This window comes from Mauremys mutica, chromosome 12 (assembly GCF_020497125.1).
Source record: "Mauremys mutica isolate MM-2020 ecotype Southern chromosome 12, ASM2049712v1, whole genome shotgun sequence".
Taxonomy (NCBI): Eukaryota; Metazoa; Chordata; order Testudines; family Geoemydidae; genus Mauremys; species Mauremys mutica.
Window position 1 is genome coordinate 40,679,866 of NC_059083.1, and position 15,641 is coordinate 40,695,506.

General features: G+C 50.5%; 2 protein-coding genes across 3 annotated transcripts in view; both read left to right on the forward strand.

Moving 5' to 3' along the window:
- The window catches only part of LOC123345197 (butyrophilin subfamily 1 member A1-like), a 651,080-nt gene that overhangs the window by 497,574 nt on the left and 137,865 nt on the right, over positions 1-15,641 (forward strand). The gene's annotated exons all lie outside the window — the stretch shown is intronic.
- The window catches only part of LOC123345204 (butyrophilin subfamily 1 member A1-like), an 81,112-nt gene that overhangs the window by 23,069 nt on the left and 42,402 nt on the right, over positions 1-15,641 (forward strand). The window contains exon 3 of the mRNA XM_044981913.1: positions 6,001-6,348. Coding sequence (XP_044837848.1) covers positions 6,001-6,348 — 348 coding nt within the window. The remainder of the gene's footprint in view (positions 1-6,000; positions 6,349-15,641) is intronic.

The following is a 15,641-nucleotide window of genomic DNA, read 5'->3' on the forward strand; positions in this document are numbered from 1 at the left end:
ACAGACAAAGTTGCTTCTGTCCTGCGGAAAAAAGACAAACATGGCACATCCTGTGCAGGTCACAACAGCTGATCACTCACCATCCATATTACCTTCCTTGTAAGAGTTTCCTCAGCTGTTGCAGTAACTACTCAGAGAAGCCTGCAAGATGAAAGCCTCAGTGGCCTCTCCCCAGGTGAACTCCCAGTCAAACTCCCTCTGTTAGCCTCTTTGCTGTTCGCCGCTCCTGGGAGCCAGGGGAGCAGAGGAGGCTGGGGCCAGGTCACTCCACTTCCTGCAGGAAGTTGCCAGCCATCCCCCCCTCCCCTAGCTGTGGAGGCCTGGGGCTCCACACAGCCCTGTGTAGGGCACCAAAATGGCTAGGGATGGCCATTGTCATATGTTTTCACAGTTGTCATATGCCCTGATCCCTGAGTGATGTGCCTTATCTGTGTGCGGTGGGTGTATTGGATCATCTCTCAGAGAGGGTTGCTTTGGCCTGTACCTTTACTTTGCATTTGCTGGTGTTCAGAGCCCTGAGTTTTGCTGAACTGTTTTCTGGAAGGACCCGAGATACCTCTGGGAACCTTAACTCTGCATTAGCAAAGATTTTTGTCAGTGTCTTTCCTAGTTTCTTGAACAGAAAGAGGACTCCTTGTAGTAGACATTAATGGTCATTTAGGCAGTTGTAGTTCTCACTTAGATTTGCAGTTGATACATGACTGTGGCTAGATAATAACACAAAGCCCGAACTTTATATAGTGCTTTTCATCAGTAGAGCTCAAGGAACTTTATTCATTATCCCCATTTTACAGATGGGGAAACTGAGGCACAGAGCAGTGAAGAGACTTGATAATAACACCCAGCAGGCCCCTGGCAGAGCCAGGAATAGTCCCAGTCCAGTGGTCATAGAATCATAGAATCTCTGGGTTGGAAGGGACCTCAGGAGGTCATCTAGTCCAACCCCCTGCTCAAAGCAGGACCAAACCCAACTAAATCATCCCAGCTAGGGCTTTGTCAAGCCTGACCTTAAAAACCTCTAAGGAAGGAGATTCCACTACCTCCCTAGGTAACCCATTCCAGTGCTTCACCACCCTACTAGTGAAAAAGTTTTTCCTAATATCCAACCTAAACCTCCCCCTCTGCAACTTGAGACCATTACTCCCTGTTCTGTCATCTTCTACCACTGAGAACAGTCTAGATCCATCCTCTTTGGAACCCCCTTTCAGGTAGTTGAAAGCAGCTATCAAATCCCCCCTCATTCTTCTCTTTTGCAGACTAAACAATCCCAGTTCCCTCAGCCTCTCCTCATAAGTCATGTGCTCCAGCCCCCTAATCATTTTTGTTGCCCTCCGCTGGACTCTCTCCAATGTATCCACATCCTTCTTGTAGTGTGGGGCCCAAAACTGGACACAGTACTCCAAATGAGGCCTCACCAGTGCTGAGTAGAGGGGAATGATCACATCCCTTGATCTGCTGGAAATGCCCCTACTTATACAACCCAAAATGCCATTAGCCTTCTTGGCAACAAGGGCACACTGTTGACTCATAATCAGCTTTTCGTCCACCGTAACCCCTAGGTCCTTTTCTGCAGAACTGCTACCCAGCCATTCGGTCCCTAGTCTGTAGCAGTGCATGGGATTCTTCCGTCCTAAGTGCAGGACTCTGCACTTGTCCTTGTTGAACCTCATCATATTTCTTTTGGCCCAATACTGTAATTTGTCTAGGTCCCTCTGTATCCTATCCCTACCCTCCAGCCTATCAACCACTCCTCCCAGTTTAGTGTCATCTGCAAACTTGCTAAGGGTGCAGTCCATACCATCCTCCAGATCGTTAATGAAGATATTGAACAAAACCGGCCCCAGCACCGACCCTTGGGGCACTCCACTTGATACCGGCTGCCAACTAGACATGGAACCATTGATCACTACCCGTTGAGCCCGACCATCTAGCCAGTTTTCTATCCACCTTACCGTCCATTCATCCAGCCCATACTTCTTTAACTTGCTGGCAAGAATACTGTGGGAGACTGTATCAAAAGCTTTGCTAAAATCCAGAAATAGTACATCCACTGCTTTCCCCTCATCCACAGAGCCGGTTATCTCGTCATAGAAGGCAATTAGGTTAGTCAGGCATGACTTGCCCTTGGTGAATCCATGCTGACTGTTCCTGATCACTTTCCCCTCCTTTAAGTGGTTTAGGATTGATTCCTTGAGGACCTGTTCCATGATTTTTCCAGGGACTGAGGTGAGACTGACTGGCCTGTAGTTCTCTGGATCTTCCTTCTTCCCTTTTTTAAAGATGGGCACTACATTAGCTTTTTTCCAGTCATCCGGGACCTCCCCCGGTCGCCATGATTTTTCAAAGATAATGGCCAATGGCTCTGCAATCTCATCGGCCAACTCCTTTAGCACCCTCGGATGCAGCGCATCCGGCTCCATGGACTTGTGCTCGTCCAGCTTTCCTAAATAGCCCCAAACTACTTCTTTCTCCACAGAGAGCTGGTCACCTCCTCCCCATACCGTGCTGCAGAGTGCAGCTGTCTGGGAGCTGACCTTGTCTGTGAAGACAGAGGCAAAAAAAGCATTGAGTACACTAGCTTTCTCCACATCCTCTGTCACTAGGTTGCCTCCCTCATTCAGCAAGGGGCCCACACTTTCCTTGACTTTCTTCCTGTTGCTAACATACCTAAAGAAACCCTTCTTGTTACTCCTAACATCTCCAGCTAGCTGCAACTCCAAATGTGATTTGGCCTTCCTGATTTCACACCTGCATGCCTGAACAATACTTTTATACTCCTCCCTGGTTATTTGTCCAATCTTCCACTTCTTGTAAGCTGTTCTTTTGTGTTTAAGACGAGCAATGATTTCACTGTTAAGCCAAGCTGGTCGCCTGCCATATTTACTTTTCTTCCTACACATCGGGATGGTTTGTTCCTGCAACCTCAATAAGGTTTCTTTGAAATACAGCCAGCTTTCTTCGACTCCTTTCCCCGTCATGTTATTCTCCCAGGGGACCTTGCCCATCAGTTCCCTGAGGGAGTCGAAGTCTGCTTTTCTGAAGTCCAGGGTCTCTGTTCTACTGCTTTCCCTTTTTCCTTGTGTCAGGATCCTGAACTCGACCATCTCATGGTCACTGCCTCCCAGGTTCCCATCCACTATTGCTTCCTCTACTATTTCTTCCCTGTTTGTGAGCAGCAGGTCAAGAAGAGCTTTTCCCCTAGTTGGGTCCTCCAGCACTTGCACCAGGAAATTGTCCCCTACACTTTCCAGAAACTTCCTAGATTGTCTGTGCACTGCTGTATTGCTCTCCCAGCAGATATCGGGGTGATTAAAGTCACCCATGAGAACCAGGGCCTGTGATCTAGCAACTTCTGTTAGTTGCTGGAAGAAAGACTCGTCCACCTCATCCCCCTGGTCCGGTGGTCTGTAGCAGACTCCCACCACGACATTACCCTTGTTGTTCATACTTCTAAATTTAATCCAGAGACACTCAGGTTTTTCTGCAGTTTCATACTGGAGCTCTGAGCAGTCATACTGCTCTCTTACGTACAACGCAACTCCCCCACCTTTTCTGCCCTGCCTGTCCTTCCTGAACAGTTTATATCCATCCATGACAGTACTCCAATCATGTGACTTATCCCACCAAGTCTCTGTTATTCCAATTACATCATAATTCCTTGACTGTGCCAGGACTTCTAGTTCTCCCTGCTTGTTCCCCAGGCTTCTTGCATTTGTGTATAGGCACTTAAGATAACCCGCTGATTGTCCCGCTTTCTCGGTCTGAGACAGGAGTCCTCCCCTCTTGTAATCTCCTGCTTGTGCTTCCTCCCGCTATCCCACATCCTCACTTACCTCGGGGCTTTGGTCTCCTTCCCCCGGTGAACCTAGTTTAAAGCCCTCCTCACTAGGTTAGCCAGCCTGCTTGCAAAGATGCTCTTCCCTCTCTTCGTGAGGTGGAGCCCGTCTCTGCCTAGCAATCCTTCTTCTTGGAAGACCATCCCATTGTCAAAGAATCCAAACCCTTCTCTCCGACACCATCTGCGTAGCCATTCGTTGATTTCCACGATTCGACGGTCTCTAGCCTGGCCTTTTCCTGCCACAGGGAGGATAGACGAGAACACCACTTGCGCCTCAAACTCCTTTATCCTTCTTCCCAGAGCCACGTAGTCTGCAGTGATACGCTCAAGGTCATTCTTGGCAGTATCATTTGTGCCCACGTGGAGAAGCAGGAAGGGGTAGCGATCCGAGGGCTTGATGAGTCTCGGCAGTCTCTCCGTCACATCGTGAATCCTAGCCCCTGGCAAGCAGCACACCTCTCGGTTCTCCCGGTCAGGGCAGCAGATAGATGACTCAGTCCCCCTGAGAAGAGAGTCCCCGACCACCACCACCCTCCTCCTCCTCCTCTTGGGAGTGGTGGTCGTGGAACCCCCATCCCTAGGACAGTGCATCTCATGCCTTCCAATCAGTGGAGTCTCCTTCTGCTCTGTTCCCTCAGGTGCATCATCCACTCCACTCTCTGCACTAGTACCTGTGGAGAGAACACGAAAACGGTTGCTCACCTGTATCTGTGTTTCTGGTACATGGATGTTTCTGGTACTCTTTCCCCTTCTGGAAGTCACATGCCGCCACTTATCCTCGCTGGCCTTCTGTCCCCGCTGCGTAGCCTGCTCTGAATCTTCAGAACATTGTGCCCGCTGCAGCTGATCCTGACATCTATCCAGGATTTTCTTTTATGGAACGCAGGGTTGTTATTCGTTTCTCCAGACCTTGAATCTTCTCTTCCAAGATGGAGATCAGCTTGCACTTGGTACAGACAAAGTCGCTCCTATCCTGTGGAAGGAAGACGAACATGGCGCATCCTGTGCAGGTCACAACGGCGGATTGCTCAGCATCCATGGTCTCTTCCTTCTAAGAGCTCTCTCCAGGCGAACTCCCAGGCAAACTCCTTCTGTTTGCCTCTCTGCTGTTCGCTGCTCAGCTGGTTCGCAGCTGACTGCCTTTTTATGGTCTCTCACTAGGCCACATGGTTGCTATGTTGTTCCTCAACACTCCTCGCCCTGCCTGTGCATTTTGTTACAGTGCAATGGGGGTTGTGCTTTGAAGGGTTTACAGTGTGTAGTTGCTAACAGGGCTGGTGCGAGAAATCTGAGACACAGCCCATGTCCCAGCATCTCGACAGTTCCCTGGTTCTTACAATGGCTGTAAGAATGAGAGAAAACTCCTCCATCCTTCTCCATCCTCTGCCTCACCATCCCTCACAACTTGTAGCCCGCCCTGCCCCTCCACCATTCCAGCTCTCCCTCCCCTTCCCTCACCATGAAGCCATCATTTAGCACTGTCTATGTCTTTAATATGTAAGATGTTGCTCCTTGCTGTCTCCAGATGGGATAGACATACCTGCACTAGCTCTGATCAAGCTGTCCTACTATAAATGGCAGAGTAGACACAGTAGCATGAGAAGCCTCCCTGAATATGTAACTAGGGTCCTGGGCAGTATCATACCTGGGGAGCTAGCCCATCCCCCTGCTCATACCAGCACGGCTACGCTTTCTCATGCTAGCTCAATCAAAGCTAGTGGGTGCATGTCTCCACACACTGCAAATTACACCTCCAGCTCAAAATGTAGATGTCTCCTCAGTGTTACCAGCTCACAGAACTTTATCACAAGTCTCATGCTATTTGATAGGTTTCTTAAAGCCACAGCTCCTGGAGGCCTGTGATTAGCTGAGAATCTCAGCTTTCATTTTGTTTTAAAGTACATTTCTGTCCATCTTGGTGCAGATAAATACTTGGAAATGTGACCCAAGTCATCTTTAAGAGTTCAGAAGGCAGAGACCAATTTTATGATTTTTTAAAAATCTCTTTATTTTTAAGCCAATCTCATAATTTGGGTGAGGGGACTGTCTCCTGATTTTTGAACACTTCAAAGTTGGCAATCAGCATCCTGCTGCACTTACATTCCTGTCTGTCTTGGTTCCTCTCCAATTTAATTTTCTTTTTCCCCTGACTCATTTCACAGCACAGTTCACAGTGACTGGACCTGACCATCCAGTCACTGCCTCCCTAGGTGGGGAGGCCGTCCTGCCCTGCCACCTCTCCCCCAGGATGAGCGCTGAGAACATGGAGGTGGGATGGTTACGATCCCAGAACTCTGAAGTCGTGCACCTGTACCGTGATGGGCAGGATCAGTACGGTGAGCAGATGCTGGAATATCGAGGCAGAACTGAGCTCTTGAAAGACGACATCACCAATGGGAGAGTTTCCCTGAGAATACGTGATATCCGACCCTCCGACGATGGGCAGTACAGTTGTTATTTTCAGTCCAGTGCCTCTTACAAAGATGCTTTATTGGAACTAGAGGTGACAGGTCAGTAACTTGTTTTGATACTTTGACATCTTCAGCAGGGCAATAATTGGAGTCAGAGGGGTCAATGTGAGATGCCACCTGATGTGTCTCATTATAGTGGGGCAGTAGCTCTGCTCTGGTTAAGGTTTATTCTAGTTCACTGTTTAACAGCTCTTTTGTCTAAGGGCTCTAAAATCCACACGCATACTCAGATTATTTTGAAATTTTCCGGGACACATTGGAGTCTGGGACAGGGTTAGTGGGCTAAGATTGAGTTCATTAGAGCAAGGAATTAATGAGATACACAAACACCCCTAAAAAGTCAGGAAATATTGGCATGTTGTGGTTATTACAACTTTTTTGTGCACACCTGGGACCAGAGAATAGCTGATCCTCCCCATGCTGATGTCACCAGCTGGGATTGATCTCGGCTTGTGTCTGGCGCCCACAGGGTAACAGTGGTTGATACACAGGGTCCTGTAGTCCAGAGCCTGGTATAAGAATGGGAGAATTGAGGAACTCCCCATCTCCAGGACAGGTAAAGGCAGGAGGCCTGACCCCTGAAGATGCCAGAGAGACCAGCAAGGGCACATGAGGTTTAGGTCAGATGCAGCGAACATCAGACTGCTGACAATCCTCATGGCGTGGCAAGAAGACGCCTCTGTGCACTTCTACTGACACAGCCTACAGACCTCAGCACCGAAATGAGACACATACGTGACCCCTCAAGGTACATGCACCTCTCCTCATATCGCAGTGACAGCTCTGCCAGCCTGCTTGAATTTCCCCCAGTCACTACAGCGACTCCGAACACAGTCTCCATCATGCCTGTGTGTTGTGGCACCTGTTACCAGATCTGCCCGTTACTTTGGAATATGCTCATTTATTCGGGTTACTCTTCTGGGGGGCGGGGTGTTCGGTAATTCTATCAATGTACTGCTTGTGTCACTTGTGTTTTCATATGGAGCTCTACTCCTCCCTTCTGCAAATCCCCTCCCAATGGAGCTACTCTGCAGGATTCTCCAGCCCTGGACCTGGAGAAACACACACACACACACACACACATATACACACACACACACTAACAGAGCAAGTCTGAGTGGATTGGGTCAATCAGCACTTTCAAGCTGTCACCTTTATGCGTCCCAGATTCGGCACGTCCCTATCCCCACTCTCACATCACAATTGTGAGTAGTAACCTACTTGATGAGCAACCCAGGGGCGGCTCTAGGAATTGCGCCGCCCCAAGCAGGGCGGCACACCGCGGGGGCGCTCTGGCGGTCGCCGGTCCCGCGGCTCCAGTGGACCTCCTGCAGATGTGCCTGCGGAGGGTCCGCTGGTCCCGCGGCTCTGGTGGGCCTCCCGCTGGCACGCCTGCGGATATTCAACTGAAGCCGCAGGACCAGCGGACCCTCCGCAGGCATGTCTGTGGGAGGTCCACCGGAGCCGTGGGACCAGCGGACCATCCGCAGGCATGTCTGCAGGAGGTCCACTGGAGCCGCCTGCCGCTCTCCCGCGGCACACCGCCCCAAGCGCGTGCTTGGCACGCTGGGGTCTGGAGCCGGCCCTGAGCAAACCCCACAGTAATCTACTTGATGAGCAAAACCCACTGCTGCTGAGATCTTTAGCTTAGGTAAAAGAAGCGTTGCTGCAGAGTGAATGGGAGAAGCTAAAAACACAAAAGAGTAAAGTTCAGCAAGAGAGAGAGAGAAGCAACCAGCTTAAGCATACAAGTTATTTATTGAATAGTGATCACTATACAAGGAGGGCTAAACCAACATAACATACATTATTAAAGGTTGATACCTGAGGTAGAAAGGAAAACAGAGAGAGAGAGAAAGAGAAAGGGATCTTACCGCTCCCTGATGCTTGAACTGGTCAGGGTTTCCAAGTGATGGTGGTAGCTCAGGGTCCTGAGGGTAGGAGACAGGCAGATCCCCCAACATGATCAGTCAGGAGAATATGGAGTCCCAGTGGAACTGATGAATAGTTTGGATCTAAGAGTATGGCTACACTTGCAAATTTGCAGCGCTGCAGCAGGGTGTGAAAAAACACCCTCTGCAGCGCTGCAAATTGCGGCGCTACAAAGCGCCAGTGTAGTCAAAGCCAGCTCCCAGCGCTGTCCGTTATTCCCCACAGGGAGCTGGAGTACGGACAGCGCTGGGAGAGCTTTCTCCCAGCGCTGGGGCTTTGACTACACTTAGCGCTTCAAAGCGCTGCCGCGGCAGCGCTTTGAAGCGCTAATGTAGCCATAGCCTAAGCATCAGAATGCTTACTGGAGGGTGAGTAGGGTGTAGGGATTTTTGTAGAGAAACAACAATGGTTCAAGGGAGAAGAATAGATTTGTTTTTGGGTAAACTGATGACTCAAGGGTTTTCTTTAGGTTTCACAATAGGAGCTGATCACTCTTGGCTATGGGTGGTGTTTTCTTCCAGGGAGCTCACAATGCAACTAGGCTGCTTCAGTATTTTGGATATCAATCAAGAATTCATTACTAGAATAATTGGTCTGATAACTGCTAATCTGGGTATGGGCAGGCATAGGTTCATTGGCATCTGGAGCAGAGATTCCCATGATGCAGTGCTTCCCTGCTTTTTCTGGTCCCAGAGTTCAGTGCGGTTCTCTGTTCTCCATTCTGTATGCAAATTGAGATGTCTCCCTGTCCGGTCTTTCATGCAGATGAGGCTAGGGGAGTTGTCTCTGTTCTCCATTCTGTATGCTAATGGAGATGTCTTAATATTATCACCTTTGTCAGGAGGGGTCTAGGTGTGTCTCCCAATGCCCTTCACTGCTCTCTGCAAGTTTTCTTTCCTCTGATGGGTTTTGGTTTAAGCAGAGGCTGGGGCGGGTGTCTTTCATGAGTCAGGCTGGATACTGCACCCTGGTTCCCCAAGAACTCAGAGCTGACTGGTGTCACACCACCCTCACTGAACCCTTCCCAGAGTTTATTGCCAGTCCCAGGAAGCAAAGTTAAGGTCGCTGGGCTGGAGTGGTGTGTGTTGCTACTTTGTAACTCTTGGGTTTCAGGAGTTTAAGTTTAGCTACTCTCTGCATTTTGGAAAGGCACCAGACCCTGCATTGGCAAGTATTTTGTAGGCTTTCTTAACCCAAACTTTGCACCCTTGATAACCTGTATGTTATTCCCTGATCACCAGAAACTTCTATGCTTAAACACTGTACTGTTCACATTTTTAATATCATCTTAATACATTTTTAAAATCTGTAACTGTAGAACGCTCATGGCCGAGATGGAGTCTGCTCTGCAGAGCAGCTCCGGCCAAGAACAGTGTGAACTGGAGTGCAGCAGAGTAACTCCCTTCCACCCCAGGACACGTGGTGGTGGTGGTAAGGCATATGGGATCACATGCTCCCCCAGATTTGCTGCCTGGTTTGTATTGAGCGTGCTGACATGGACTGAGCTTGCTCAGTAACACTGCTGAATCCAGCTGTCATCACCCTGACCCCTCCCACCCCCCCACTCCACACACACACTATTGACAGGCAAAGGGTGTTCCTGCCTGTTCAAAAACCTCCGGTGTCAACGCACACCCATTGGAATAGTAGAGCAAAGATAGGGTGGGAAATTATGTATTTACAGAGGGATGAAGGTAGAAAAACAACAGGGAGAAGATAGGGGGAGGGATAAAATACACTTAGGCCTGCTCTACACTAGGAGGTTATGTCGAATTTAGCCACGTTAAATCGAATTAACCCTGCACCCGTCCACACAACGAAGCTATTTAGTTCGACATACAGGTCTCTTTAGTTTGATTTCTGTACTCCTCCCCGACGAGGGGAGTAGTGCTAAATTCGACATGGCCATGTCGAATTAGGGTAGGTGTGGATGGAATTTGACGCTAATAGCTCTGGGAGCTATCCCACAGTGCACCACTCTGTTGACGCTCTGGACAGCAGTCCAAGCTCAGATGCTCTGACCAGCCACACAGGAAAAGCCCTGGGAAAATTTGAATTCCTTTTCCTGTCTGGCCAGTTTGAATCTCATTTCCTGTTTGGACATCGGGGCGAGCTCAGCAGCACTGGCAGCGATGCAGAGCTCTCCAGCAGAGGTGTCCATGCAATCTCAGAATAGAAAGAGGGCCCCAGCATGGACTGACCGGGAAGTCTTGGATCTGATCGCTGTGTGGGGCGATGAGTCTGTGCTTTCGGAGCTGCGCTCCAAAAAATGGAATGCAAAGATCTACGAGAAGATCTCCAAAGCCATGACAGAAAGAGGATACAGCCGGGATACAATGCAGTGCCGCGTGAAAATCAAGGAGCTGAGACAAGGCTACCAGAAGATCAAAGCGGCAAACGGACGCTCCGGATCCCAGCCCCAGACATGCCGCTTCTACGAGGCACTGCATGCCATTCTAGGTGCGGCCGCCACCACTACCCCACCACTGACCGTGGACTCTGACGATGGGATAGTGTCGACGGACGGTTCCTCGGAGATGTTTGCGGACGGGGAAGATAAGGAAGGAGATGAGGAGGAGGAGGCAGTCGACACCGCTTACAACGCTGATTTCCCCAACAGCCAGGATCTCTTCATCACCCTCACGGAGATCCCCTACCAACCCTCCCCAGCCGTTATCCCGGACCCTGAATCAGGGGAAGGATCAGTCGGTAAGTGCTTTAAACATGAAAACATTTATTTTGAACAGAACAGGAATATTAACTATCTGAAAAGAAGGTCAATATGAACGGGGATAGAACAGAAATCCTCTTATGATATCTCCACGAAGGTCTCCTGGAGGTAATCAAAAAGCCTCCGCACGAGGTTCCTGGGGAGAGCGCCCTTATTGTGTCCTCCGTGGTAGCACACTTTTCCGCGCCAGGCTATCCTCAGGTACTCTGGTATCATTGCCTCGCAGAGCATGGCGGCATAGGGCCCTGGTTTTTGCTGGCTTTCACGCAGCATGCGGTCTTTATCTGTCTCACTGATCCTCAGCAGGGTAATGTCGCTCATGGTGACCTGCTTTTAATTAGGGGAATGTTAGTATTGGGACTGCTTGCCTGTTCCTTTACATAACTGTAACTGGCGGTTTACAGCCACGTGGTGGAGGCGGAACAGGGGCAGCATACAGGGATCTTTCCCGGGGACAGCCGCGAGGGGGTGGGACAGGGGCAGAGTTCATGCTTTCCGGATTGCCGGCAGCAGGAACTTGCAAGTGCTATGAGCACTGCTATAAATTTAGTTTTAAGCAGCCAAAAGTCTACGGCTTACCATGTCTGCCTGCTCCACGAATTCTGCTGTCCTGCCCCGCTTGTCTGATCTCCAGTGCAAGACCCCAGGCAATGAATGTGAAGGCCGAAAATTCGAACTTGTCCTGAGTGCGCATGAGATAGGTGCTGTGCATGGTCTTGTTCACAGAGACAGACTAGACTATGTTCATAGTTCGCAAAAATGTATCTTTGTAAGGAATTCACTCCCTTTTTCCCATCACACAGCTGCGACTGTCTCCTGACCTACCCCGGCATCCCCCTCACAGAGGCTGGCGCAGATTAGGTGGCGAAAGAAAAGGACATGGGACGAGATGTTCTCAGAACTTATGGGCTGCTCCCGAGCCGAGGCGGCCCAGCAGACCCAGTGGAGGGAGAACATGTCGCAGTACCAGCGCTCACACAGCGAACGGGAGGACAGGTGGCGGCAGGAAGACCAGCAGGCGACTCAAACGCTGCTTGGACTAATGAGGGAGCAAACGGACACGCTCCAGTGCCTTGTGGATGTTCTGCAGGACCGGAGGCAGGAGGACAGAGCCCCACTGCAGTCTATCTCTAACCGCCCTCCCTCGCCACAAAGTCCCATACCCCCCTCACCCAAAGTACCAAGAAGGAGAGGCGGCAGGGGCCGTGAAAACTGTCACTCCACCGCTGCAGAGTGCTCAATTACAAAAAGGCTCTCATTCCCAAAATTTTGATAAGTCCTTTCCTTCCTGCCTCACCCAAGCCCCCGTCCCAGTTTCATCCCCTAACTGTCTAGTTGATAATAAAAAATACTTTTCTGTTAATTACTGTTTCCGTCCTGTTCTTTTAGAGGAGACTGTGTTTGAAGGGGGGGAAGGGGGTTGGTAATTGGACAGGACAGTCACCTTTACCAGAGTACAGACACGGGGGCAGGTTCAGCAGCAGGTCACACACACAGTGCAGTCACTAGGCACCCTGGTCAGTCTGGGAGGTGGTTTTCATGTTCTGTTTTGGGGGTGCTATGTGACTTTGTGGCGGGGGAGGGCGGTTAGAGATCTTATGCAAAGGTCCTTATCCTGGATCACAGAGCCACACAGCAGGGGATCTGTAACCGTCCTCCCCCGCCACAAAGTCACATAGCCCCCACACACAGAGTCCCGAAAAGGAGGGGTGGCAGGCTCCGTTGAAACAACCAGTCCGGCACTGTGGACCACTCTAGGAGCAGAAGCCTGTCATTCCTCGAGTTTAGAAGCGGTCTTTACATCACTACACACCCTACCCACCACAGTCTGCGTCCCAGTTTCAACCCTTTACCGCAAAATCAGTAATAAAGAAAACGGTGTTAATTAACAAAATTCCATGTATTTTATTTTTAAACGTGTGTTGGAAGGGGGGGAATGGGGTGAACGGGGTATGTAACTGCAGAGGATAGTCAACATTAACTGGGTAAAGAAACAGGGGCAGGTTCAGCTTCTCTGTAAACAAACTTAATAGTCACAGGTTACCCTGCTCGCTGAGGAACCTAGCTTTCAAAGCCTCCCGGATGCACAGCGCTTCCCGCTGGGCTCTTCTAATCACACGGCTGTCTGGCCGGGCGTAATCAGCAGCCAGGCTATTTGCCTCAACCTCCCATCCCGCCATAAAGGTCTCCCCCTTGCTCTCACAGAGATTGTGGAGCACACAGCAAGCTGCAATAACAACGGGGATATTGGTTTCGCTGAGATCTGAGCAAGCCAGTAAGCTTCTCCATCTCCCCTTGAGACGTCCAAAAGCACACTCCACCACCATTCTGTACTTGCTCAGCCAGTAGTTGAAGAGTTCCTTGTCACTGTCCAAGGCGCCTGTATAGGGCTTCATGAGCCAGGGCATTAGCGGGTTGGCTGGGTCCCCGAGGATCACTATAGGTATTTCCACATCCCCAACAGTTATTTTGTGGTCCGGGAAGAAACTACCTTCCTGCAGGCGTCTAAACAGGCCAGAGTTCCTGAAAAAACGCGCGTCATGAACTTTGCCCGGCCACCCGACGTTGATGTTGGTAAAGCTTCCCCTATGGTCCACTAGTGCTTGCAGCACCATTGAAAAGTAGCCCTTTTGGTTAATATACTGGCTGGCCTGGTGGTCCGGTCCCAGGATAGGGATGTGAGTTCCATCTATAGCCCCACCGCAGTTTGAGAATCCCATCGCGGCGAAGCCATCTATGATGACCTGAACGTTTCCCAGGGTCACTACCTTTGAGAGCAGTAGCTTAACGATTGTGTTGGCTACTTGCATCACAGCAACCCCCACGGTAGATTTGCCCACGCCAAAGTGGTTCGCTACTGACCGGTAGCTGTCTGGCGTTGCAAGTTTCCAGAGGGCTATGGCCACTCGCTTCTGCACACTCAGGGCTGCTCGCATCCGGGTGTCCTGGCGCTTCAGGGCAGGGGACAGCAAGTCACAGAGTTCAAGGAAAGTGCCCTTACGCATCCTGAAGTTTCGCAGCCACTGTGATTCATCCCAGACCTGCAGCACTATGCGGTCCCACCAGTCCGTGCTTGTTTCCCGGGCCCAGAATCGCCATTCCACAGCATGAACATGACCCATTGCCACCATGATCTCCACGGCGCGGCGTACCATGCTTTGTGAGAGGTCTGTGCCACTCTCTGACTTCATGTCCTCACCGCACTGCCGTAGCCTCCTCGCCCGATTTCTCAGCATCTGACTGTGGAAAAGGTGGACGATAAGGTGCGAGGAGTTGACAACGGCCATAACTGCAGCGATGATCGCAGCGGGCTCCATGCTCACAGTGCTGTGGCGTCCGTGCCGTCACTCACCAGAAAAGTGCACGAACTGATTGCTCGCCGGCGCTTTCAGGGAGGGAGGGCGGGAGTGACGGTTGAATGACGACAGTTACCCAAAACCACCCTCGACATATTTTTTCCCCAGCAGGCATTGGGGGCTCGACCCAGAATTCCAATGGGCAGCGGGGACTGCGGGAACTGTGGGATAGATGCCCACAGTGCACCGCTTCCAATGTCGACGCTTGCCCCATTAGTGTGGACTCACAAAGTCGAATTACTGTCCTTAGTGTGGATACACACGTTCGACTTTGTAATATCGGCTCCACAAATTCGATTTAAGTAGAATCGAACTACTCTGGTAGTGTAGACATACCCTTAGATCCAACAAGAGGCCTCACGTGCCCAGTGGTACCACAACATTAAAGCATAGATGCCAGGCACTGTGTCTACACTCAGATTTCAGGGATCGTGGGCAGAGTTCCAGTTCAGCTGTGAGACTTGGGTGCTTCTGCTCGTCTTTGGCATCAGTGAACATTCCCTAACAAAGCCCTACGGTGCCCTTTTCTGCTTCTCTCTGTAAACCCCACAGAGCAACCACCTCCCCACTTAACTAGCTAACAGCCTCCCTCCTTATTCCCAATACAGAGTCACAAACCCCAGTACTCACAGCCCCATACAGCTCTGGGTGACAGGGATACTGGGACCTGCTCTGGTTTGTCCTGCTCAGGGGAGTCCTACCTGGCACAGTGCTCCTGCTGGCTCCCATCCTGTGACGTCCCCAGTCAGCTGCTCTGTCCTTCCTGGGCTTTTGGCAAGTGTTCGGCTACTGTCATTGTGTGAGGGCCTCTTGCTGTAGCCCTTTTGTCCAGATCTACAGACACACTCACCCTGTCCCTCCTTCTCTCCACTCGCCTCCCCTGGAACACCCAGCACTTCCTCTGCCCCAGCACAGGCTCGAAGGGGCCGTGCTCTCTAAACCCCAAGGGGGTCACAAATATGTTTCTAATTAGCTTTGTAAGTGAAAGTAGTGGAAGAGTTTGGTCTCCCTGCCCATCAGTTGAGCAGTGCACAGCTCCTTCACATGGTTCTTCTGATTCAACCCTTTGTCCCTGCTGTGCAGTGTGTGGTGAGAGGTGTTGTCTGTGTTCACCAAAGGGAGAATCAGTCTGTTGTTCCTGCTCAGGAAACTGCAGGATTATGTAGCGGCTCCCCACGATTGGTAGAGAATATGAAGAACATGCACATATGCTATAACAATAATAAACAAGAGGCAGAGTTGGCTGGTGGATAGTTTCCCTGTTTAATGTTTTGCCCAGAGGGAAACCCTCTGTGTTTTGAATCTGATTGTCT